A 27,517-nucleotide genomic window follows, 5' to 3' on the forward strand; every position below is an offset into this window, starting at 1 on the left:
ATCATTGGATATGTGTTGTTTTGTCTCCTGTTTTGGTTTTTTGTTTGGTTGGTTGGTTGGTTTTTGTCCACTTGCCAATAAGGGATCTTAACCCTTGACCTTGGTGTTATCAACACAGCACTCTAACAACTGAGCAACCAGCTAGCCCCTTCTCCTAACATATTAAATGTTCCCTTTTCCTCCATGGTTCTCTGGAATATCCCGTGGACATGCCACCCTGCAGTTGTTTTCCATTTATTGTTCATGGTTCTTGGTGGTCTCTATGAATTTAGAAGCTCGGTTCTTTAGTTCTGAGCAGCACTTTAGAATATGTTTATAAAATAATTTCTTAATCATTTCCTCCTTCTCTCTTTCTGGAAGACCATTTAATGCTATTCTTCTTGGACCAAGCCTGTAATTTTCTAATATTTTCTTTTATCTATCTTTTTACCTTTTTGTTCTACTTTTTGGGAGTTTTTATATTTATTTTCCAATTCATCTATTGAAGTTTTATTGTGAAAGTTAATTTTTCATTCTCAGGGCTCTTTCTTGTACTTACTGTTCAGTTTTAATGATATTCTACCCACGTTTTGAATATGCAATATTTTTGTTACTTCTAAGGGTATGCAATTTCTTTTGTAAAGTTTTCTTCAGCTTCCTGTATCATCTCTATTTCCCTCGAGTGCTATTTTTTGGTTGTTTCTTTGAATCTCTGTCTTTCGTGTTGGGGTGTTTTTCAATGTATGGTAATCTTTGAAATTCCATTCATTTTCAAGAGCAAGGCCTTAAATATTTTCAGATTCTGTGTGTGAGTGTCTGTATTTCATTCCAGGGTGGTTGTGTGGTGACTTTCCTTTTGTGGGGAACACTCAAATATCTGCATTTGGAGGTCTTTTCTGTAGGACTCTACAATCGGGGATGGCTACATAATCTGTGGAACCCATTGCAAAGTAAAAATGTGGGACCCCTTGTTCAAAAGTCAGGAAAAAGTTCACTTAGAAATACTAAAATATAAATCTTTTTCTTTTAAAAATATCTTATTACTTATAACATGCAATCGGGATAATATTGATACATGTATAACAACATAAACTTACACACTGTAAAAAAATCTTTTGGTGTTATAATTCTATGTAATACAATCAATTATAATACTTTAATAATATAATTTCTTGATTGTCAAAATTTTTCTTGATTTCTTTTCTGCAAACTCACTTATTAGGTCAAGAAAATTCACATTTTTACCCATTTCATTTTCAACCTATATGATTGAAAGTGATGTCAGTTCTTGGCAAATGAATGAGCTCAAATAATTTTTTATAATTTTTAATTTTAAGAAGAAAACAAACCAGGAGGAAAGAACACCAAGAAAAAGACAAAGCGGGAAAGAGGGGAGTAGTAAAATAAAAGAATGGAAACATCAGAGAGATAAGACCTATGTTAAGAAGAGTCTTAAATGCCAACCAGAAAACCACAAGAAATGACGAAATTTAGAGCACAGAAGCTGTGAATGGGAGAGAAAAGGCAAGCCAGAGATGTAAAGGAATTCTCAGAAAGGATCTGTCTGAACCTCCATCAGACTGAGGTGGTCAACAGCAAACATGGCCAAGAGGGTACAGGAAAATAAATAGAAGAAACAACAGTTGGGTTGGAGTTGTGCAGTGATTAGCAACCTTTGAGAGATTAATTTCAGTAAAGTGGTGGGACCAAAATCAGGAATAAGTAGGAGGTTAAAAGTGGGGGAAGAAAATGCACAAAAGTATTCTAAAAATAGAATACGAGACATTTCGAGATAGAAAGAGAACACAGAGGCCATAATCGAGTCCTCTCATTTTCCAGATGAAGAAACTAAGGCCCAGAGAGGTTAACCAATTCCCTTACTTAACCTGGTTAGCAATAGAGCTCAGACAGAAAACCAGTACAGATGAAATGACAATTCAAGAAGGATAAAGTTCGAGGGAAGACTTTCTGTCTCCAAAGAAGATTCCATTTAATTCCTCAATTTTCATTTAGGACCTGGCTTCCTTCTTCTGGTACCACGGCCCGTGGTCTTGAAATTATTTTCAATGTATCTGATAGAAAACTATGACTATGATGCTTCACTTGCTGGAGAAAATGCAATGTTGTTGGTTTGGACAAGGAAAAGAGAAATTCATCTACCACACTTTTTTATTCTTATAGGAATTTTATAATTCTGAAGCCTGGAACACAGGAAGGGTTACTCATACTAAATTTGAAATGCATCACTATAATAATCTTGATAATACTCCACCCTGAACAATTCCAGAGATAACAAATAACCCCAAGGTAACTATCCACCTACAAAGATGAACACAGTAGGGTAAAGGCATTCATTAAAAAAAAAAAAAAAAAAAAAAAAACACCCAATTATGGATAATTCACAGTGAGGTGGCAAACATCTTGCTATGAGTAGCTAAGTTTGTCATGAAACACCCTAATAATGTGTATATAAAGGCAAACTAAACTGTTTGAACAGGACATTCGTCACTACAGCATCATTCCAGGAGGAAACAGTCCAGTCTGGCCACCATGTCTGTGCGCTTTTCTTCTGCATCCAGACGGCTTGGTTCTTGTGGGGGAGCGGGCTCTTTGAGGCTCTCTAGTGGGGGAGCAGGCTTTGGGGCTGGAAATGCATGCGGTGTGCCGGGCATTGGAAGTGGCTTCTCTTGTGCCTTTGGGGGCAGCTCATCTGCAGGAGGCTACGGCGGGGCAAGTGCTTCTTGTGCTGCCTTCACTGGGAATGAACACGGACTCCTCTCTGGCAATGAGAAGGTGACCATGCAGAACCTCAACGACCGCCTGGCCTCCTATCTGGAGAATGTTCGAGCCCTAGAGGAAGCCAATGCTGACTTGGAGCAGAAGATCAAGGGGTGGTATGAGAAATTTGGACCTGGCTCTTGCCGCGGTCTTGATCATGATTACAGCAGATTCTTCCCAATAATTGATGACCTTAGGAACCAGGTAAGAAACACAATGTCATGAGCGTTAACATTCATGAGAGCATTTAGCCACACACGTACACACAGATGTATAATCTATCCCAACAACAGGGCTTTGCTCTCAGCTTCTAAATTTTGGTAGTTCATTATCAATATTAAAAATAACATATTAAAATTCTAATCTTTGAGCATGGCCCACCCATTATCTGGTATTGGGTATTCATGTATGCTTTTAGTAATATTAAAATATCAAAAAAAAAATCCTAATGTCTCCAGCTATATATTTATAAGCTTTCCCACAGAAAGAGTTTTTTTATTGGTGGGGAATAAAAGCAGCCATACTTAAATTTCCCATTTTCAAAAGAATCATTTTCTTATTAGAGACAGATGCCACAAATATTGCTATAATGTAAAAGGTTACTTTATTTCAAGGAAATTTGAATTTTTTAAAATATTTACTCACTCTTAATTAACTCTCCATTTATCAGATAATTTCTGCAACTACAGTTAATGCCAATATTGTCCTGCAAAATGATAATGCGAGACTGACAGCTGATGACTTCCGACTAAAGTAAGTAGGGCTACATTTTCCTCTTTTATTTAGGCTATTTGAGGTTGGCTCAATCCCTTGGTTTTGTTTATTCATTTCTTTGTTTTAAACCAAATGCATATTAGAATGACTAGCTGAATAACATTTTACTTGGGAAATGTGGAGACTAACACAAATGACTGTCAAGGTCATATGAAAGAGAATTTTGAGTATTCCCATTCCCTTGCTTCAAAGAAACGTATTTATTGCATTATGGGTGATCTAACTGAAGTTTCAGGTGTTATTTTTAACAGTTTTACTTCAAAGCTTAGTTTGAGTTTTACGATGACCTAAAAAGTGCTGTGACTAATGTCTGATGACTAATGATAGAACTATCAAATGTTTTTCTAAGGTTTGAAAATGAATTGGCCCTGCACCAGAGCGTTGATGCAGATATCAACGGTTTGCGCAGAGTCCTGGATGAGTTGACCTTGTGCAGAACGGACCTGGAGATCCAGCTAGAAGCTCTGAACGAGGAGCTGGCTTACCTCAAGAAGAATCACCAGGAGGTAGAGGCTCTACCTCCTTGACTTTCACAACCCACCACCCTCCCAAAATTTAAAACCCATTTCAGGTGATAAGTATCATATCTTAAATTAACATTCAAGAAGGAACTTGGCAATTTCTGTGTATGGCTTAGAATGTTTGAAATATTTCTATTCATCCCTCTCAAAAGAAGCAAACCCCTTAAAAAGTTTCTAACCATATAGATCCTGTCTGGCTGGCTCCTTTAAAAATATTCAGACCCTAATTCAGTTAAACAAATCCCTTTCAGGAAATGAAGGCTCTGCAGTGTGCAGCTGGAGGCAACGTGAACGTGGAGATGAACGCGGCCCCCGGCGTGGACCTCACGGTTCTGCTCAACAACATGCGAGCAGAGTACGAGGCCCTGGCGGAGCAGAACCGCAGGGACGCGGAGGCCTGGTTCAACGAAAAGGTGAAGCCACGCTAGGGGGCGCTCACCTGGTCCTGGGTGCGGACGCAGGAAACGGCGGCCTAACCTGGTTCCTGACTTTCAGAGCGCTTCGCTGCAGCAGCAGATCTCTGATGACGCTGGCGCCACTACCTCAGCTCGGAATGAACTCACTGAGATGAAACGTACCCTTCAAACCCTGGAGATTGAACTTCAGTCCCTCTTAGCAACGGTAACCGAAAAGTACAAAACAGATTTGTTTTCGAAACTGAGAAAAAATGTAAAGAGAATTTTCTTCCAGATATTACTTATTTTAGTTTTTATCCAGTAAGTTCTATGTTTGACGCAAGACGCATTTGCATTTTGCAAATTAGAATCCTCTGCCTGAAAATCATACCTAGATGCTAATAATTGTGAAACTTTACCGGTTAGCAAATACAATTGTTTTGAGGTACTCAACAAAGAAAATAATTTTTACCCTGAATCTTCCCTCCCAGGTCAAAAGATCAAAAACTACTGTCAGTGGAGGACAAAAATACATTTGCATCCCTCCTAGAGTCTTCATCTAGCATTCCTTTTGGCCACTTAATTATAAGTTCCTTTTTAAGTGACATAAACAAGAAGCAAGGTAGAGGCATGAAGGTTGACTATAAACCTAAACACGTGTAATGATAGTAATAACCTTTTCCATTAAAGGTTTGCCTGGCATATTCACCCACACATAACCCCAGGCATGGGCAGGACAGACTTTATAACTCATGTCATTGTTTCCAAAAAGAGAATCTGAGATTCGAAGAAGTTAAGCAATTCCCAGAATCCCACACTCGGATACGAAGGAACGAGGACTTCTCTCCAAATTTTCTAACTCCCGAACCTATACTTTTCCCACTATGGCTAGTAAACCTCCGGAGTTTAGCCACAAAAGGGTCTATGAATGCATATAAAACAAATGGACTTTATATAAAAATACTTGAAGATGAAAGGGTAAGACACCCATCTTCATTCTGTGTAAAATTACAGCAAGTAATTCCCTCTGTGGATCTATGTAAACCCATCTGGATTCACAAGCCAGTGAATCAAACTATTTAAAGCCTAAAAAGGCAATTCTCTTCTTTGGTTCATTCTACTCATGGAAAGTTTATGTAATTGACTATAAGATTATTTTTTAATACAAGAGCTACAGTCTGTCACGTGATTAGAAATGAGGTTGCAAAGTGTAGGGGAATTTTATTCCTCGGGAAAGTGGTAAATTGTGTCAGACCCTTCGAGTGTAGGTTCTATTGGGGTTGGGGAGGGATCTTAGACTGTGCTCTAGGAAGAAACAATTTCATCTTTTCTAACACTTCGGGGCACAAGAGTAACATCCACCACCCACTGCATCATCCTCAAATAGAAAAACAGTATGACATCTAATAAAGGCAACAATTAATATTGAACAAATGGAATCTTTTGGATAAATGTGATTATTTGCTTTACGTCAGGATAACTCTCTTAACTATCTTTTAAGTGCTCTGGCTTATTCTAAAACAATTCTGTGACATTTTCAACTAAACTGTGTCTCACCAAACCACAGAAACACTCCCTGGAGTGCTCCTTGACAGAGACCGAGGGCAACTACTGCACGCAGCTGGCGCAGATCCAGGCTCAGATCGGGGCCCTGGAGGAGCAGCTGCACCAGGTCAGAACCGAGACGGAGGGCCAGAAACTCGAGTACGAGCAGCTCCTCGACATCAAGGTCCACCTGGAGAAAGAAATTGAGACCTACTGCCGCCTGATAGATGGAGATGATGGGTGAGTGCTGCTTCCATGGATGAAACAATTTATTTTAAGGTTATTAAGATTATTTGAAATAAAGTACAAACGATGATCCAGATCTGGTGTGGATAAAAGCCCTTCTAGTGTTACTTCACAATTCAATGAACTCTCACCTTAAATCCTTGTCTTTCAGTTTCCTCAGCAAACAGAGTGAAATAATTAATGTAAACTCTCTATATTTTTATAGCTCTTGTTCTAAATCAAAAGGCTACAAAGGACCAGGAAATCAGATAAAAGGTAAACCAAAGCTGTGTTAAGCATTCAATGTTTATTTGCATATGTTTCGATGATGAGTTAATTATTTCCCTTTTATGAATTTGATAAATTCTACCTGTTCATAACTGTCATTTTAGATTCATCTAAAACCACCATCGTTAAAACAGTTGTTGAAGAAATTGATCCTCGTGGCAAAGTTCTCTCGTCCAGAGTTCAAACTGTGGAAGAAAAATCCACCAAAATCAGCAAGAGTGAACAGAAGGTGCCTTCCTGAACTCAAGCACCCGAAAAGAATGGCCCTTGAATTACAATGCCTAATTGAAACTAGTTTCCTAAGGAAGGGCCCTCTTATTTTTCTGCTTTTCTTCCGGGGAATTAAGACAAGCTGTTTTTAGAGTAGTAATATTTCCTTGGCTTTCTCTATGGTGATGTTTCAATAAAAGTTCTTCCTGTGGCAAATCATCTTCCCCGGTTCTGATCAATGCTTGAATTTTAAATAATACCCTCCAATGGGGGCTGAATTTTGTCTTTAATTTCTTCTGTTTAAGTCAATAGTCTTCACAAGTTAGGAATACATTTAACATGTAAATTAGTTGGAGTCTTTTTTTACGTCTCTGTAAAATTTAGTCTTCCTTCCACCCTTCAATAAATACTTACTGAGCATACACTAAGTGCCAGGTAATGAGGATAAAACAGTTAATAAAATCCAATCCCTGAGTTCAAAATGCTCACAGAAGTGGAAATAAGGAATTGAAGAATTGGAGACATCCTAAAAATAAAGGAAATACTATACATGGTAATATTCGAAAGTAGAATGGAAAAGAAAGAGATGTTGGGACAAGCATAAGCAGAGGGTATCTGATTCATCATCTTAATCACTCCACCATGAGGACGGGGATTCACAAGTACTGTACTTAGTTTTTGCCATCTACGACTGCAGAGCAATGTGTCTCTCAAGTCAAATATTACTTTCAGTGAAAAAATATTCAGCTCTTACCATGAATGAAGTTATTTCTCTAACTGTGGTTCAAGCCTTCGTGGGGGCTGCAGAGGGTGCAAATTCAGCAGAAAACCTCCTTAGGCTTATTTGAAGGTGAGAGAATTGGGCTTCTGCACAGCAACCCCATAACAGAACCAGCCTGCTCTTCTCTGGAACCAGCACTGTACATACACTCTGCAGAACTAGTTCACAGTTTAACTACAATCACCTTCAAGCTGTCTTCATTCCTCTCTTTCCCACGTGCATTTAATAATACCCGGGTAAACCTAAAGCAAATACTTCCTTCCTGCTTAACTTTCTGATTAACCCATTCTCACATCACGTACCCTTACACCAAAATTAGGAGAAGAAAACATCTTTCCAAATAGTTCCTTAATCAAGAGTAGTTAGCTTATGCCCTCCTTGGAAGACAGTTTGGAAGCTTCTTACAAAACTAAACATACTCATACCACACAATCTGAGAATCTCTGGATCCTTTACTCCTTTGCCCAAAGGAGTTGAAAACTCACGTCTGCATAAAAACCTGCACTAGATGTTTGTAGCAGCTTTATTCATAATTGCCAAACCTTGGAAGCAACTGGAATGTCCTGCAGAAGGTGAATGAATAAATAAACTGTGTTACATCTAGGCAGTGGAATATCATTTACAGCTAAAAAGAAATGAGCTATCAAGCCATGAAAAAGCATGAAGGACCTTTAAATGTATACTACCAAGTGAACGAAGCCAATCTGAAAAGGCCAGATATTGTATGATTCCAGCTGTATGACATTCTGAAAAGGGCAAAACTATGGAGACTAAAAAGATCAGTGGTTGTCAGGGGTTGTGTGTTGGGGGAGGAATGAATAGGCAGAGCACAGGGGAATTTTAGGCAGTAAAAATACTCTGTATACAAAAAGGGTGAATATGTACCATTATACATTTGCCCAAACTCAAAGAATGTGCAACAACAGTGAACCCTAATGAAAACTATGGATCTGGGGTGATTATGATGTGTCAATGTAGGTTCATCAATGTAGTTGTAAGAAATGTACCACTCTGGTGGGGTATGTTAATAAGGAGGGAGGCTGTGCAGGTGTGGGAGAAGGGGGTGTGTAGGAAATCTCTGTATCTTCCTCTCAATTTTGAACTTAAAACTGCTCTAAGAAATTGTCTTTGAATTTTTCAAAAAAAATTTTACGTACTTAGACTTATTCAGTAATTGAGATGCCTGACCACCAACTCGTCATAACTCAGGGACCAAACTCTTTTTACTAGAACCAGTTTGAATCAACTCTTTCTGCTAGAACCAGGCCATATTCAGGACTTTTCACGTAACTTCCAGGAAAGAATCAACAGTAATTGATAACCAGCACTTACTATGTGCTAGGCTCTGTTCTAAGCATCATTTAATCCTCACAACAACCCTGTGTGAAGATACTGTCATCATCCTCGTTTTATAGATAAGGAAACTGAGACAGAGAGCAGTTGAGTCATCAGCCCAAGGTCACACAGCTAACCACGGGAGGTGCTGGAATGCTAATTCTGGCAGTATGTCTCAGAGTCTGTGTGCTTAACCATGACATAATACCACCCTAGTGAGAACCCTATGACTCCACCTTTCTTCTAGCAAGAGAAGGGATAAAGAAACTAAGTGCATGAGATTAGCAGAACCATCAGTCTCCTTCCCAAACACACTAGGGAAGCCATTTTGTGGGAGGAATTAGCACACCGAATCTGATTCTCAGAAAAACACTAGGAATCTAGTGACAAAACAAACCTCATTCGTGCTCAAGAAAAATGGTTTTCTAAACTTGGCTAATAGAAATATAGACTGTGAATTTTAAATAACAGCATATTTGAAACTAACCAATAAATTTATCGGGGGGAAATTAGCATATGATCATTACAATAAGATAACGTAATGAAAGACTTCATTCTGAAATGAGGAGACATTACCACTGCATAACTTAAAGTTTAGTTCCATTCAATTATTTTGGATACCTACAATATGCATATTATGTAATGCCCTAATACCTAGTAGATCGTCAAGACATGGTTAATGATATACTGCTCAATACCAGTTTTTTACCATGAATAAAACCACTCTCGGGGAGGAAATATATAGATAGAAGTGGTCCAGAGAATTTCTTAAATCTATCCCCAACTTGCAGAAAGGACTAAAGCATATCTAAACTTTTATAGTGGGTATTAGTTTAGGGTAAATCTATGATTAAGAGAACTCAAGAGACTTGCCCATATGAGTAAATAGGCAACAACGTTTCGAGATGGAGTTAAGCATCATACATTCCAGTCTTGCTTTGATATACAATTACTTTGTGATCTGTGTTGCCACTTTGCTTCAGAGCCGACTCATCTCCAAAACAGTTCTAATAATATATGTATGCTTAACTTATTTCACAGGAGATAAGTTAAGTAGTATTTATAAAATATCTAGAGATAAATAGATTATGTTAATAATACTTTGCAGTGTGGTAATATCTCTTATCAAAGAAACTCAAGCCTTATAAACTATTACAATGACAATATATTCTATTTTTCTTGTTTTATTCATGGGAAACAGGACAAAAGATTAAATATTTGGCTGGGTTACAACAAAATCAGTAATAAGTCTCTGAATATGAGCCATATCTCTTAACTTATCATGTACTGTTCTAAACATTTTTTTTCTTTTTGACTGGTAGGGGGATCGCAACCCTCGGCACGGTGTGGTCTGCACCACGCTCAGCCAGTGAGCGCACCGGCCATCCCTATACAGGATCTGAACCCGCGGCCTCTGCGCTACCAGCCCCACACTCTCCCAAGTGAGCCACGGGGCCGGCCCTGCTGTTCTAAACATTTTGATCAAAAACATCCATGCATTCCAGGCCATCAAATATCTCATATCTTCTAGTGACAAGAATGTTTTATGTTTTTCAGAGTATACAATATTCAGAACATTGAAAAATTTCATTCAGAAAAAAAATTACTGTTTCAAAACCAAACCTGCAATCAGTCAACCGAATCAATTTGTACTATTACGAGTGACAGAGACCTGATCCTGTCTGACATGTCCACTTTATTATAATAATTTAAATAATTAACATTTACAAAATGTCCATGCCCTTCAGACTGTCTTGTAGTCACTCATTATCGGAGCAGCTCAGCATTCATCTGAGACTGCTCAGTGTTATCATTTCATTTGCCTAGTAGGGAAATGGAGCACAATAAGACTGTATAACTTCCCATGAACATCAATGCAAGAGAATAAAAAGTTTTCTTCCCTATGACAACTAATTTTCCATCTAGAATGCCATAAGTGTCAGTTTCCTAAGTAGCCATGAAAACATCTCTCTCCTTCATATATTTTACCCCCCACTGATCAATATGAAGCTCACTTCTCTAAATAATTTATAATGCCTTAAATTCATATATTTACACTATAAGGCAATAAACTATTTTTGAGGTAGGGAAGTGAAAAATTTGGAGATTCAGAAGTTAGTGGAATTGATATTCTGCCCCTGTATCAAACCAAGAAATTTCAATATAAATAATTCTCCATCAACACCACATATTTATGAATTTTAATGATATTGATAAGCAACTTACTACAGGACTTTTATTATCTGTTTTCTATTTTTAAAAAAATCAATTTAAAAACTCCCACTACTAAAAGATCACTAGATTTTGAAAATCTCTCATTTCAATAAGAAAGAAAACACTTGATAAACTGGAAATAATAGAGGTAGTCTATGAGCATTTGCAGGACAAAAGCAGTAGATATTTCTCATTTGAATTATTATTTTTTATATAGGGGCAGAGAACTAGACTGTACTCCAGAGGTCAAAAAGATGTACATTTACTCATATTTAATTTTGACCTTGGAGGCTATGATTTGACATTACTGCACCTGGCACTTTTTTCATATATAAAAAATATCCTTGGGGCACCTTTCCATCTACAGACTGGACACTATTAAAAATCCCCCAATTATGAAAAACAACAATTAGGATGCGAGCAATATTTTACTACAGATTGGCATAGTTAAGGCTGAAATAACCCACTGAATCCTATAAAAGGCCAATGGAGCTAAACTCTTTGGCTTTGCTCCTCTCTGGGAAGGGTCGCTCGGCTGTGCTGTCGCCATGTCTCTTCAATTTTCTAGTGGATCCAGGAGGATCTGCTCGCGAGCTGAGTCTGTTAGGCTGTCTGGTGGAGGAATAGGCTTTGCAGCTGGGAATATGTGTGTTCGGTCAGGGGCAGGAAGCAGTTTTTCTTGTACTCTTGGGAATGTTTCTTCTGGAGGAAGCTTCTGCAATGGTGGTGGAGGGTTGGGAAGTGGTGTCTGTGCTGGTTTTCTTGGAAATGAGCATAGCCTCTTCTCTGGGAATGAAAAGTTGACCATGCAGAACCTCAACGACCGCCTGGCATCCTACCTGGACCACGTGAGAGCTCTGGAGGAAGCAAACACAGGCCTAGAGCAAAAGATCAAGGGCTGGTATGAGAAATATGGGCCTGGTTCTTGCCGGGGACACAATCACGATGACAGTAGATATTTCTCAGTCATTGAAGATCTTAAAAGGCAGGTAAGAAAAATGAATTTTCATACTTTTACTACAGACTTTGGGTGTACATAAAGAAGAGAAAATATAAAACAGGCTTAACAAATTTATGTGATATAGAATTTATTCACTCTGTATTCCCAATGCTAAGCAAGGTGCCTGGCCATAAAAATTTGTAGAATTAAACAATGAAAGAGAAATAGTTTCAAATTAGATATAACCACTCTGTTGTTCTTAGGTTTAGCTCATACCTTTTGATCATGAGTAATAAAAGAATCTATGTGACTCCAAAGCTCTGGAAATTTGTTATCTGAAGAAAATCCACATTCCTTTAATACAGAAAAAATGATACTGACACATATGTTTGACAGGTTAAGAAGATTTAGAATCACACTGAAATCTGGAGGCTCCTTTGACTTTTTGGTACTTAACATTTTGCACAATCTACCCTATTTAGGTTATTTCTGTGACCACCTCTAATGCCAGCGTTGTTCTACAAAATGACAATGCCAGACTGACCGCTGATGACTTCAGGCTGAAGTAGGTGAAAATAATTGATTATATTAATAAAGGTAAAAATATTACAGTTGATTAAAGAACTCGTCTTTTGTTTTTAAAACCAAAATGTTTTTATAAAGCCAGACTAGATCAATGAAGAAACTGAATTAAATATGCCCCTATAAAAAGAGCTATTGTAAATGCTTTTTAATCTAGAAATATTTTTTAACTGTTAAGCACATTAGATGATAGAAATCAATCCTGAAGAAATAACTCTTCCAAAATAATATTCATAAATCAATAGTTATCTCACACTGTTTTAACCGTTTGCCATTGCAAGAAGCGTCAGAAGTGTGTACAGAACATTATAATTTTCAGCATATAAAATGTCTTTAAAAGTTGTGCTGTGCCTCTGATTGCAATTCTCAAGCACTTTAATAACCTTTAAGGTATGAAAATGAGCTTGCTCTGCACCAGAGCGTTGAGGCTGACACCAACGTTCTTCGCAGAGTGTTGGATGAATTGACCCTTTGTTCAACTGACCTGGAGATACAGTGTGAGACTCTCAGTGAGGAACTGATATACCTCAAAAAAAATCACAAGGAGGTAAGGAAGCCTGCAGAATGGCTTAATACAATGCCCAATTTCCTCCTTCAAGTTCACTGTTTATTTCATAGCAGGGTGTGAATATCAATCAAAACCCTCCCTTGAGGATGAATACCAATCCCTTTTCCAGGAAATGGAGGTTCTGCAATGTACAGCTGGGGGAAATGTGAATGTGGAGATGAACGTAGCCCCAGGAGTGGACCTAACTGTTCTGTTGAACAGCATGAGGGCCGAGTATGAGGACTTGGCCGAGCAGAACCGCAAAGATGCTGAGGCCTGGTTTAACAAGAAGGTACATCTGGGACAAATGACACATGACGGGCTTGTTCAGTAGACGATCAAGCTGAACACTAACCCTTCTGACAATTATGCTTCAGAGTGCATCGCTGCAACAACAGATTTCTGACGATGAAGGAGCAGCCACCGCAGCCAGAAGTGAGCTGACAGACCTGAAACGCAACCTGCAAAGCCTCGAAATAGAACTTCAGTCCCTCATGGCTATGGTAAGGAGGAATCACCACTGAATTGAATATGTGTGTGCCCGTGTATAAGTAAATGCATATATAAAAACATACATAGACGTGATTACATATAACTAGAAATATGAATTTAGTAAGCCTCAAGAATTCCATCCATAAACATTACTTCTGACTCACCAATCCCAAAACTTGAAAAAATGACTTTTTTCAATGGGGAGAAAAATTTTTTTAGATCTTGCTAATGTTGTTTTTCAATTGAAGATGTTTAGACCTTGTACAAATATTTCTTTCCACCTTGAGAATGTTTAAAATATAAATATGCCTTTCCTCTTTGACATTTTCAAGCCTTACTTTGTTCTTCCAGAAACATTCCTACGAAAGCTCCTTGTCCGAGACTGAAGGAAATTACTGCATTCAACTTCAGCAAATCCAGGATCAAATTGGGGCAGTAGAGGAACAACTGCAACAAATTCGAACGGAAACAGAAGGCCAGAAGCTGGAGTATGATCAGCTTCTCGATATCAAAATATTTTTAGAAAAAGAAATTGAAACTTATTGCTACTTACTAGACGGAGAAGGAAGGTAAATATTAACTTGTGGACCTCACATCAACTAGGTTTTCTCACTATACTGTATACCAATATTGTATCCTAGAATTTCTCACTCTAGATCACACCCATATATATCCTCAGGAATGAACATTATTGCATTCAAGTGAAGTGAAAATAATGTACATTCAGGAATGTATATCATTGAATTCCTAATGAAAGAAAAAGTGCAATAATTTACTATTCTTTTCACAATATTTGTAGGTATAATAATATAAAAATCATTTAAATATAAAATATTTAACAATTCCAGTACTCTGATCCAAGAGAAAAATTGTTTTCTGTGACTTAGAGATTAAGCACATTTCTTATAATAATTTACTCTGTCTTATTATTACTTCACTAGTTTATCCCACGTGCACCCTGTATTAAAGACGAGCAATGAAGATACAGAAAGATTTGACTGGAGAGGCACCATAGTTTGTTAGCCAAGAGCCACAGCTGGGTGTGAATCACACAGTGGGTGAATTTGAGCACATTGTTTAACCCCTTTAAACTCCAGTTTCCTCATTGGTGAAACTATGATAACACCAACACCATACTCTTGATTACTCCTAACGATAGTGTCTCACTTTGTAGGTAAGGTGCTTGTGACTGCCTTACACACAACAGGCACTCGGTAATCAGTGGCTTTTACTAAATGTTTGCTCGTGGTCACACCATGCGGAGGTAACATCTACTCATGTAGTAGTATGCATCCTCCAAGGCCAGGGTCAGCCCTCTACAGACTGTTCTTACAGGAATCCAACAGTGATTGCTCCCTCCTCAGAACAGAGTACTTATTACCTCCTTCACTTTCCACTTTAGTTACTGCACCTTTTACAGATAACTTTTTACATGAGTATACTTTATTTCCAACAGTATAAACTGCTGTGTCTTAGCTCTATACTTTCTACAGCACCTAGCCCAGCTCCTTCTTCACAGCAGGCACTCCAAACATGTTCACTGGCCAGTTAACTGAAAAGTCAAAATGAGAACTTGGAGTCCCCCTGTTGCTAGATGAAACAGATAATATCTGGCCATGAGGAAATTTCTGATCAGAAACATACATTTAATCTCCTCTTTGACTATGTCGAAGTTATGAAAAGCTTACTAATGTCCCTCAAACATAAGAGGAATTTTCTGTTTTGTTTTGTTTTTTTCCTGACCAGTAAGGGGATCAAAACCTTCACCTCAGTGCTCAGCCAGCGCGCACACCGGCCATCCCTATATAGGATCTGAACCTGCGGCCTTGGCACTACCAGCGCTGCACTCCCCCGAGCGAGCCATCGGGCCGGCCTTTGTTTTGTTTTTTAAAAAGATCATTCCAGTTTATTAGGTTTATTAGGCAGCAATAGATAACCAAAACTCTCATAAGAGGAATTTGAATCTTACTGAAACTAGACTCCAAATCTTTTATTCCCAAATTATAATTATTTATGAGCTCCTTAATGAAAGAAAAAAGTGCAGTAATTTACTCGTCTTTTCACAGAAAAAGCAAATCCACGTGTTATAAATCAACAGGATCTAGACCTGTAAATACTGGAAATCGTGTCAAAGGTACAGAAGGTTTCTTACTTGATGTAACTCTTTTAAACTCCAGCAGCTGTATTAAATAAGTCACTCATTAGTTAACTAAATAAAATTTGTTTCTAAGTTTAGTTCCAGTGAACGAAGGGATGAGGGGTCATTATGACAGTTTTCAATATTTGTATTTTGTATTCCTATAGAACAGATGTGATTAAATAATGAAATCACTGAAATGAAATGAGGAATCAATCCCCCAGCATCTTTTCTTACCTGGAATGTGTTATTTTTCACCGTTTCAACGTTTTGATAAAAGAGCTACTTTACTTTAAACACAAAAATAAGGCAAGTTGGTTACTTAAAAGAAGACGACACTACTTGCTTTAGGCCTATATTTGCCTGACACTTCGGTTGTTTTAATCCATGTTTCATTTATGTTTTCAAAGGCCCATTGCTCTAAAAAAAAAAAAAAACAGTGGTAAATATAAGAAAGTCCAGGGTCTTGCTAAGTAAGCCTTGATGTCAAACAGTATTATATCTCAATTTACCACAAACGTGCAAAAACCATTTTTAAAAAGCATTTTTTCAAAAAAACCCATTATGACTAAATACCTTTCAACCTGCTAAGAATGATCTCTAAACTTTCATTGATTTTATTTTAGAATCAACAGAAGAAACTGTTGTCAAAACAGTGGTTGACGAGCTGGATCAACTTGGCAACGTCCTTTCACTGAGGGTTCACTCAGTAGAAGAGAAATCCTCTAAAATAAGCAACATTACAATGGAGCAACGAGTGCCTTCTAAAGCACCGTAGCGGGGGCTGGCCGGTTAGCTGGTTATAGCACAGACTTATAACACCAAGGCCATGGGTTCAGATCTCCTACCGCCAGTTGCCAAAAGAGAATAAATAAATAAAGCACCATAATGAGGAATAAATCATTTACCAAAAAAGCCTGCTTTTCCAAAAAATTATTCATTTCTCTTCTTAAAAATAAAAGTTCTAGATTTTGTTTTCCTTCCCTTTCTTTTCTCATGTTCTTTGTATGTAATCTTTTTCAAGAAAAGCAAAAATCTTGCTCTGTCCCTAGTTTATGTTTTTATTTGGAGAACTTTTTGCCATTTCATTAAAAAATTCTGCTGCAAGTTGTTTTTTATAAATCCGGTTCTTTTTTATTTTTACGGTTGATCTCAATGTGACAGTATTAAGGACATACTAATAAGATAATGTGCTTCGCTTCACAGTCATATTTACCTCAATTAATAACAGGGCAAATAGGAAAGAGCACTAGCCCTAATCTCTGGTCCCTAATCTGTCCCATATTAACTATGTAAATGACTTGATCTCTTTGGGTTTGGGCTTCTGTGGAAGTAAAGGAAGATTATACCATTGATTATTAGGATTTGTTCACTCTTACAATGCCTAGCCTGCATGGATAATCAGCAAATGTTAGTTTGTTGAATTTGAATCCGGATAACTGTTTTTCCATCTTATAGCACATGTATCTCTCTTCCCCCACCATAGTGATGACTAAGCAAATTTAGCACTGCTACTACTGCGGGTAGTTCTAAATCTTGCTCATATCCTCCTACACACAAGATTCTGCCTGACGTCCTTACCAAATTATTTTGGAAAGTCCACGAGGGGCTGAAGAGCAGCAAAATTCTAGGCTAACAAAGTTTTTTCAGTTTGTGTTAAATGAGGCAGGGAGCTCTGCAATAACCTGGATTTCCAACTTGCATGACCGGACAACTGGTACATAGAAAATGTGGAATTCGGAATGGCCCATAAACATTGAACTATACCATCTCAGGGTGCTGGGCTTACTGAAGTTGCATCTCCAAGTCTCAAAGATAATCTCGATTGCCATTATTTCCTGCTTCCACACAAGGTAGTTGACCTCAGCCTGGAGATAGTTTCTTGAGATATGAATACAGCTGAAAATTTCCTTTGCTGGGGTCTTCTTGTGATGAATGGCCACCACTGTGGTGATGGAGGTTATAATTTCAATGGTATGGAGTTGGATCAAGTCAAGTTAGAAGACCTTTCAATTGCAGAACTAAAGTGACAATATCTGACATTTATTGAGTGTGTTTTAACTTTCTTTTCATGCGTTAACCAATTTAATCTTCATAAAGGCTATGAGGTAGGTGTAATATTTATTTTCTATATGAGAAAACATATTCAAAGAGATGAAGGAATTTCCCCAGGGCTACACAACTGATGTATAATGGGACCTAGCTTCAAATCCAGATCGCCCTCTCCACAGTGGAGACCAGAGCGCACTGAACAGAACAAAATCAGCATAGGAATTTCACTCAAGCACATTCTGTTTTCATACTAAGATTCCATTGCCACCCAAGAGGGACCACAATCAGGCAGACTCTTGTGCATAATCATCAATGACACAACTAGGAGCATGACTTCTAGTACAGGGTGCCCACAATATACCCATGGTCTTTATCTCTCTGGCAGCTGTTCACTTCTAGCTCCTCTCCCAGCACCTCCCTCCTCTGCCCCCATATTGATTAAGTCCTGGTCACTGGATGCCACCCTCCCTTGGGCTATAGTTTCCCTCATTATGCTTCATTACTCTTTCATTCTGACTAGTAGGGTCAGTCAGAGGCTCTATTTCACAAAAATTGGAAGACTAGAGCTGCATCCTCAGCTCTCTCAAAACACTTGGCTAAATCATCATCTTACAAACACAGGGTTGGACCCTCTTTCTCTTGTGATCACCAATACTAGTCATTCCTTTTCATTCCCAATAAAATTATTGTTCTTTCCAAGAACAATTTAACTTCCATTTTTCTGTATCTACCCTTTCCTACTTAAGCATATAAATAGACTTGTCTATCTAGATAAGACAGATTTATACTTAATACAAGCATAAACTGTAATTCCAAAATGCATTCTTTTAACAAACAACCGTACTCCTTGAAATGAAGGCTAGAAAACTTGAGTACTCTTCCTTGTTTCCAAAAAGTGAGTATTTGCAAAAAACAAAAATTTTAAAAAGTAAAATACTGTTACCAATATGTGATAGATCCCAAAAACATTTATTGGACATCCTTAATTGTGAACTACCAATTGGAAAACTAAAGACAAGATAAAAATGAATCCACATGTATACACTGAAAACTATAAAACATTGATGAAAGAAATTGAGGTAACAAATAAATGGAAAGATATCCCATGTTCATGGATGTGAAGAATTAATTGTTAAAATGTCCATATCACCCAAAGTGATCTGCAAATTCAGTGCAATCCCTATCAAAATTCTAATGACATTTTTCACATAAACAGAAAAAGCAAACCTAAAATTCATATGTAACCACAAAAGACCTTGAGCAAAAAGACCAAAGTTGGAGGCATCACACTACCTGATTTCAAAATCTACTAATTCATAGTAATCAAAGTATCATGGTACTGGCACAAAAACAGACACATAGACCAATGGAACAGAATAGAGATCCCAGACATAAATCCGAGCACTTCTGGTAAATTTATTTTTGAAAAAAGGTGTCAAGAACACACAATTGGGAAAGGGAAGTCTCTTCAATAAATGGTGCTGGGAAAACTGGATATCCACCTGCAGAGGAGTGAAGTTGGGCCCTTATCTCACCCAATATACAAAAATTAACTTAAAATAGATTAAACACTTAATCATAAGACCTGAAACTGTAAAACTACTAGAAGAAAATATAGGGAGAAAACTTCTTGACATTGGTCTGGGCAAAGATTTTTTTATTTTACCCCAAAAACACAGGCAACAAAAGCAAAAATAGACAAATAGGACTGCATCAAACTAAAAATCTTCCACACAGCAAAGGAAAACATGAAGAGACAATTCACAGACTGGGAGAAAACATTGTGAAGCACACATCTAATAAAGGATTAATATCCAAAATATATTAAGAAAAACTCAAACAAGTCAATAGCAAGAAAACAAATAATCTGATTTAAAAGACACTTCTCAAAAGAAGACATGCAAATAGCCAATGAGTATATAGAAAAATGCTCAAAATCACTAACTTTCAGGGAAATGCAAATTAAGATTGCTATGAGATATCACCTCACACCTGTTAGGATGGCTATTATAAAAAAAAGACAAGAGATAAGTGTTGGAGAGGATGTGGAGAAAGGAAACCCTCATATACTGCTGGTGGGAATGTAAATTAGTACAGCCATTATGCAAGATAGTATGGAGCTTCCTCAAAAATTTAAAAATAGAACTACCATACCACCCAGCAATCCCACTACTGGGTATATATCCAAAGGAAATGAAACCAGTATGTTGAAGAGAAATCTGCATTCCCATGTTCATTGCAGCATTATTCACAATAGCCAAGATAGGGCATCAAACTAAGTGTTCATCCATAGATGAATGGATAAAGAAAATGTGATATATATACACAATGCAATACTACTCAACTTAAAAAAAAAAAAGAAGGAAATCCTGTCATTTTCAGCAACATGAATGAAACTATTTAATTGAAATATTGTGAACAACATATCTGATAAAGGAACTCAAGCAACTCAATAACAAGAAAATAAATAAGCCAATTTAAAAGGCGTTCTCAAAAGAAGACATACAAATGGCCAACAGGTACATGAAAAAAATGCTCAATATCACTAATCATCAGTGAAATGCATTGGGGAGATGTTGGTAAAAGGATACAAAATTTCAGTTAGACAGCAGGGATAAGTTCATATTGTACAACATGGTGACTACAATTAATAACAATATATCGTATACTTGAAAATTGCTAAAAGAGTAGATTAAATAGTCTCCCCACCAAAAAAAAGCATGTGAGGTAATGCATATGTTACTTAGTTCGATTTAGCCATTCCACAATGTATACATATATCAAAATATCATGTTATACACCATAAATGTACACAATTTTTGTCAATTTTTAACATTTCTATAGTATTTAGGGTTTTGGATAAATCTACATGAATCCACACCCAGTAAACAGTTAGCTTACTTATGACTTTCACTTGAGCTAAACCACAACGAAGTAAACACAAATGAAATAGTTCCTTCCAGGTTTGCTTCAAATTTTGCAAGGTCAGGAAATAAGTTAATATCCTTCCAAACCCCCACAAAACACAACAGCAATTATGGGTGTGTTTCTAATTACCGAAATGGATAAGAGATGACAACTAGCCCAATCATAAGTAAGTGTCAACAAAATATAATGCACGTCGGTCAAAATGGACATTAACTGCCCATCAGAAACAGTGGCAAGAGGAATTTTAAAAATAAAATAAAATAAAGCCTGGTGATTAAAGGACAAGGTTGGGAAAATAATGACTACCGTCCTATTCTCTACTTATGTGGAAAGAATTGTGAAAATAAAAGCAGAAAATGTCTGAGAAACATCAAAACCTGCCTTGGCATAATAGCCCAAAACCATGATGCTAAATTTTTATTCTGTAATGGACTAATGAGGTTTATCTTCTAAGGATGGAAGTGAAGAGTGACTCACTCACAATTGTAAAATGTAATAATGAACCTGACATTGCTCCACCCAGACCCATTTCTCAGATAACCACCAACCTGAGGGCAACTGTCCTCCTACAGAAAGGAGCCCAGCAAACTTAGTTACTAATTAGAAAAAATCATCCAATTATGCTAACTTGCTGAGACTGGCAAGCCATGTTTTACTTCATGTAGGCAGAATTTCATCCACACTTGGGAATTGTCTATAAAAGGCCAAACAAAACAGCTGAGAAGAGAAGGCACTACATTCTGGCTTTCACGAATACAATTCTGCACCGCGCTTGCCCTGAAACCATGTCTCTTCGACTTTCCAGTGGATCCAGGAGGTCCTGTCCCCGTCCCACCACAGGATCACTCAGGCTATCTAGCGGGGGAGCTAGCTTTGGGGCTGGAAATGTCTGTGGCATATCTGGAATTGGAAGTGGCTTCTCTTGTGCCTTCGGTGGCAGCTCATCTGGAGGAAATGCAGGGGGAGGCAACCCCTGTGCTGGCTTTACTGTGAATGAGGGGGGCCTCCTTTCCGGCAATGAGAAGGTGACCATGCAGAACCTCAATGACCGTCTGGCGTCCTACCTGGAGAATGTGCGAGCTCTGGAGGAGGCAAATGCAGACCTTGAGCAGAAGATCAAGGGCTGGTATGAGAAATTTGGGCCTGGCTCTTGCCGTGGTCTTGATCACGACTATAGTAGATATTTCCCAATAATCGATGATCTTAAAAATAAGGTAAGAAATTACATTTTACAATCATTTTTACATACTTTTGTTTCTAAATTTTCTTTTCCTTTCTCACTGAATTCAAAAAACATTTATCACTCCTACTTCTAATTTCTTAAAGGGGATTTTAATTTAGCATTGGAAATGAGGATAAGTGGATTTAGTTGGTTAACTTCATGGTAAAAATGTTACTATATTAATTTGGATCATTTCCATTTCCTAATCTAAATAAAAACAAACAGTTTTTGTTTGTTTTTTAAATTGTCTTTAAAAAATCAAACTCCCTATTTCTAGATCGTTGTTTCCACTACCAGCAATGCTAATGCTGTTCTACAGATTGATAATGCGAGATTGACAGCTGATGACTTCAGACTAAAGTAAGTAGACTCCCAGAGTGAAAAGAATTCATGGCAATTAATGCAAAGCATTAAATAGAATTTATTTTTTAATCCCTTCATTAAATATTACCAATTCCTATTCCAAAACTGTAAACCACTTGGATGTAAAGTAAACAGAATGTTATATAGCTTTTCATACTTTGGCTATTACATATGAAGTGTAAATTGCTATAAAACTAGTGCCCAATACCCTAGTTTTTTTCTGTCAAATACCTCAAAATAAAAATAATAATGAGGAGGAGTGGTGGACTAATGGGTACAAAACTATGCTATCTACCCTAACTGAATTATTGTGCAATATATGCATGTATTGAACAACACATTGTACCCCACAAATATGTACAAGTACCTGTTAAAATAAGTAAAAATAATAATGATTACAAAATAAACTTTGAAAATGTCTCTTGTGGCTAACTCTGCCACTTCAAAATTCCAGAATTCTAGCATTTATCATTGATTGGTGATTATGTCCCCAACCACGTGACAAATTGGAAAATCATTAACACTCTTTAAGGTATGAAAACGAGCTGGCTCTTCATCAAAGTGTGGAGGCTGATGTCAATGGATTACGCAGAGTTTTGGATGAGATAACTTTGTGCAGAACGGACCTAGAGATTCAGTACGAAACCCTGAGTGAAGAGATGACTTACCTTAAAAAGAACCATAAGGAGGTAAGAGCTGACCATATGCATTTTGCTGTCCCTCTGCAGACACTGTCCACCTACCAGGAGATCACGTACTTAACCTCTTAAATAAGAAGTTGGTGCTGAAGACCCATTGTCAGACAGACATGAGGGTCAACTTGTCTTATAAGTGTCAAGTTATTTGTACAGATGCACCCTTGTTCTCTTATCAAGTTTCCCACGGGAAAAAAAGGGAATCACGCTTTTCAGACCCATCAGGGTTATAAGAGCTTTGGCTATGTAATTATAGCTAAGTAAAAATGGTCCTCTTAGGAGATTATATCTAATTAGATAAAATAAGTATACATTAAGGACACCCTAAGAAAACTAGATCTAAGTTTCTATGTTACAGTGGCAGATTTAAAACATTAAAACATTTACTTCATACACACATTAAGTATACATACTTAACATTAATACATATTTTTAATAGGTATAGCTATAAAGATAATGAGGCTAAAATTAAGCTGTTATACCAGAATTTACACTTCCAAGCAAATAGTATACTTTCAAAGTGGTCGCTGTTGGGAGCTAGATTCAAAATTGCATCATGTAGCCATTACATCTTCGGGACTGCTTCCAGAGCCACTGCTTTCTAAAAAGGGAAAAAATCTTTATCCTTTGAAAATGTGATATTTTTAAACAGCCAAAAGATTTCCACAGTCAAGTCAAATACTTAAAGCAGGAGATCAAGCTAAGGAAACCAGGAATGCTACTTGATTAGTCATAAGGCTGTCTTATAAATATAACTACTTGAATAATAACATTTATTTGGTTATATGGGTTCAAGTTGGGTTATAGCCCATGGTAGTTAATAAGTTCTCGGTGAACTGAAAGCAATAATTGATTTTTGCAATGCCTCATTTACGAGCCAACCCATATATATCTTTTTTATTTTTTTCTTTTTCTGCTTGAACTGAGGAAGTTTTCACTAAATCCTCAGAAGTAAAAACCACATCTGGAGATAAAGAATATATAGGGCCCATCAGAGAGGAAAGAATGCTAGAATAGCCTGAGGGATTTGCTGCAGGGTGGAAAGAAAGCCTACATTACCATCATTAAGACTAATCCATTGACTGGTATCAAAGATACAAAAAAAAAAAAAAAAACCCAATCCATAGGTAGAGAGGAAATTTTCTGCAGCAGAGACATAAGCTGGTCTGTGTTATTTCAATTTACACTGTCTTAGCAGTGATGCCTGCCATCCACAAACTTGGAATTGACTCACTTTACCCTAACAGCATGCAGCTCATACAGAATAATGTGTAGACTTTGACTGCAAAATAGATTCCAGCTTTCATGATGATAACAATCATATTAACCAGCATTTGTTTAGCATTTATATACCAGATAGAGTGATTAAGTCTTATTATTATTACTTCTTTCACATTTTTAACAACCCAGAGAAGGATTTTTAATGATCCTCAATTTTCAGACAAGTGAATCAAAAGTTAAAGAGGTTAAGCCACTTTGCCAAATTCACACAGCTACTATAGGGCAGAAACAGAACTCACACAGAGATATGTCTGACTCCAAAGTCCAACTTGATACTGTAATGTCCCTGTGTATGCTTAATAGACAGCTGGGGTTCTGTAGAGGATAATGCTCTTTCCTGGAAGGTACACACACACACACACACACACACACACACACACACACATTTATTTATCATCTTTTGACTTGTTCGGAACTTTTCAAACAGCCTTTGGACCATGTTCATTCTGTCTGTGTCAAGATGTAGCTGAGTTGAGAATGCATCAAAACAGGTCTCTAGTGGAATTAAGACCGGTTCACAAAGGTGGAGACATTTACACTATAAACAAGTAGAATTAGAGATCGAGGACAATTCATTTTCAAGACTTTAAGGACTTTCATGTGGAAAAGAAATTAAGACTTTTTCAGAGTAGCAGAACTAAAACCGATGAGTTGGAGTTGTAGTAACTGGAGTTTAGCGGGCAGTGATTAAGAGCTCTGGAGCAATTAAAATTCTTGCAGAGTGAGGCAGGGAGTGAGTTTACCTTTGAGAGTTAAGTCAACTGGACAGAAAATACAAAATGTGAGGGAAGGGGGAAACCAAAGGAACTCTAAGAATCCTTCCAAAGCTTAGCTTCTAGACTTTCTGTGAGATTCCGGCGTAGCTGAGCTGAACTTTCCCGCCTCCAGGAGATGCAGGTTCTGCAGTGCGCGGCTGGAGGCAACGTGAACGTGGAGATGAACGCGGCCCCCGGCGTGGACCTCACGGTTCTGCTCAACAACATGCGAGCCGAGTACGAGGCCCTGGCCGAGCAGAACCGCAGGGACGCCGAGGCCTGGTTCAACGAAAAGGTGAAGCCACGCTAGGGGGCGCTCACCTGGTCCTGGGTGCGGATGCAGGAAACGGCGGCCTAACACGGTTCCTGACTTTCAGAGCGCTTCGCTGCAGCAGCAGATCTCCGAGGACGTGGGAGCCACAGCCTCAGCCCGGAACGAGCTGACCGAGATGAAGCGCACGCTTCAAACCCTGGAGATTGAACTTCAGTCCCTCTTAGCCACGGTATGAAAAGGACAATTTCTTAACATCTCCCAGGTTATCATTTTAAATATCTGCCAGTTGATTTTAAAGCCCTTAACAGTATTGAAAATATGTCCACTTATATGTTTTTAATTGTCTTAAAACGTAAGGAAAGAATAGGGTTGCATATATAATAAATAGCTAAAGCAGCAACACCAATGTCTTTAGATCTAGTCTACCAAAAAGAAAGATTTGCTCATTTAAAGCAGTGTCATAGAGTCACTTTAACTACGTGTCAATGTGAAATGTAAAACAATTAAAGGTAAAGTTAACAAGAGGAGAAAATAATATATCAAAGAAGTTTCCGCAAATGGGTATGCCTGTCTCAGGCTCTTTTTATGGTTTCCCGGCAGAAACACTCCCTGGAGTGCTCCTTGACAGAGACCGAGGGCAACTACTGCACGCAGCTGGCGCAGATCCAGGCTCAGATCGGGGCCCTGGAGGAGCAGCTGCACCAGGTCAGAACCGAGACCGAGGGCCAGAAACTCGAGTACGAGCAGCTCCTCGACATCAAGGTCCACCTGGAGAAAGAAATTGAGACCTACTGCCTCCTCATAGGAGGAGACGATGGGTAGGTCAAATAATTTACAGAAAAGATGTAAAATACTAAAATCTGCTTGAAACTTAGATCCCTAGAAAGTGAACGTGAACTAATGTGGGTGCGTTTAATACGAGTGCTACATGTTAAGCATCACACTCTACTGCCAAGATACAAATGAGCAATACCTTACGAAACCAAAACGCAACAAGCCCTGTGTTTATGGTGAACATTAAAAATATCTTTTCTTAATGCTAAAGCAGAGTAGTTTCAACCACTGAGTCTGTTCTCGCCAAAGAGCTAAAGAAAACCTCATGGTGAATCTAGAATTGAAGGGATGCGCTCTAAACCACTCTTTTGTGCTGTTTTCACAGGGCTTGTAAGTCTGGAGGTTACAAGTCTAAGGAATATGGATCTGGAAACGTGGGAAATCAAGTCAAAGGTAATTAAAATGAAATCCTGTTGTTATGCTATACTACTTCATTTTCAATGCACAGCTTTTCTCTGTATTACCATGCCTTAGTAAGAATAGATATAATAAAGATTTGTAGTAGTATCAGTGTGTGCTAGATGTCTAACTTTAGTGATGTGTGCTAATTTTAAACAAAGTAACATGTCACCATGTTTTCACCTAACCAAGCAATCAAAATTCACCAAATATGAGTCTAAGTATTTGTGCTTACTGCATAGTTCATCCTATATAAAAACCCTATTATTCCTTTAATTGATATAATTTCTTATTCATCTATTTTTAGCTCCCTACATCTCTTTTTAAATTTTAATTTTCAGATTCAGCCAAACCCATAGTGGTTAAGAAAGTTCTTGAGGAGGTAGATCAACGCAGCAAAATACTTACCACCAGGCTCCACTCCCTGGAAGAGAAATCTCAAAGCAATTAAATTGAGACACAACAGAAAACATATGCCAAATTCCCTCAGAGAAGAAAAGGCATTAGATATCAGTCCTGAAAAACTTAGCAAGTCTAGGAAAAATGTCTGTCCTGTTGTCTTTCTGTTACTTTCTCTTTCTCAGCAATCAATAGCAGTATCTCCCTGTTCATCGGGAAGAATGTCACATACAAATATGATGACTCATTTGATTACCTTGTAGAAATCTGTTGTCAATTCTTTGTATTCAATAAACCTTATTCTTTAGCAAGTTATCACTAGCGATGTTGTTTTATATTTAAAATATTTGTGACTGTGCTACAGATATATGAACACCTGACAGCATTTAATTTATATGAAAACTTTTTTAAAAAAAATAATTAACAGATTTCCCACTAGATTTTCATGAGGCTCTCCCAATAATTCAAAATGAGACAAATTCAGAAGGAATAAAAATATTTCCACTTAAATCCCTCATCTACCATACTTTGACATAATAACAAGCCTGTTCTCTTTTATAATAGCTAAAATG

General features: G+C 37.7%; 3 protein-coding genes across 4 annotated transcripts; all 3 read left to right on the forward strand.

Moving 5' to 3' along the window:
* Window positions 1-2,529: 2,529 nt before the first annotated feature.
* Window positions 2,530-6,934, forward strand: KRT27 (keratin 27). The gene is made up of 8 exons (XM_063109665.1): window positions 2,530-2,961; window positions 3,428-3,510; window positions 3,881-4,037; window positions 4,304-4,465; window positions 4,548-4,673; window positions 6,015-6,232; window positions 6,444-6,493; window positions 6,610-6,934. Exons 1-8 carry the CDS (start codon window positions 2,530-2,532, stop codon window positions 6,744-6,746), a joined length of 1,365 nt encoding a protein of 454 aa, XP_062965735.1. The 3' UTR covers window positions 6,747-6,934.
* A 4,659-nt stretch (window positions 6,935-11,593) lies between these two features.
* On the forward strand, window positions 11,594-16,521 carry KRT26 (keratin 26). 2 transcript variants are annotated; one of them, XM_063110886.1, is made up of 8 exons: window positions 11,594-12,034; window positions 12,468-12,550; window positions 12,958-13,114; window positions 13,245-13,406; window positions 13,492-13,617; window positions 13,958-14,175; window positions 15,673-15,740; window positions 16,370-16,521. In XM_063110886.1, the coding sequence occupies exons 1-8, from the start codon at window positions 11,594-11,596 to the stop codon at window positions 16,519-16,521; spliced, it is 1,407 nt and encodes a 468-aa protein (XP_062966956.1). The 2 variants fall into 2 exon arrangements, with proteins under 2 accessions (XP_062966956.1, XP_062966957.1); XM_063110887.1 differs by having other exon boundaries at window positions 15,673-15,731.
* A 4,910-nt stretch (window positions 16,522-21,431) lies between these two features.
* Window positions 21,432-27,248, forward strand: KRT25 (keratin 25). Its single transcript, XM_063109667.1, has 8 exons — window positions 21,432-21,937; window positions 22,223-22,305; window positions 22,841-22,997; window positions 25,173-25,334; window positions 25,417-25,542; window positions 25,914-26,131; window positions 26,473-26,540; window positions 26,888-27,248. The coding sequence occupies exons 1-8, from the start codon at window positions 21,509-21,511 to the stop codon at window positions 26,995-26,997; spliced, it is 1,353 nt and encodes a 450-aa protein (XP_062965737.1). The 5' UTR covers window positions 21,432-21,508; the 3' UTR covers window positions 26,998-27,248.
* The last annotated feature ends 269 nt before the right edge of the window (window positions 27,249-27,517 follow it).

This window comes from Cynocephalus volans, chromosome 10 (assembly GCF_027409185.1).
Source record: "Cynocephalus volans isolate mCynVol1 chromosome 10, mCynVol1.pri, whole genome shotgun sequence".
Taxonomy (NCBI): Eukaryota; Metazoa; Chordata; class Mammalia; order Dermoptera; family Cynocephalidae; genus Cynocephalus; species Cynocephalus volans.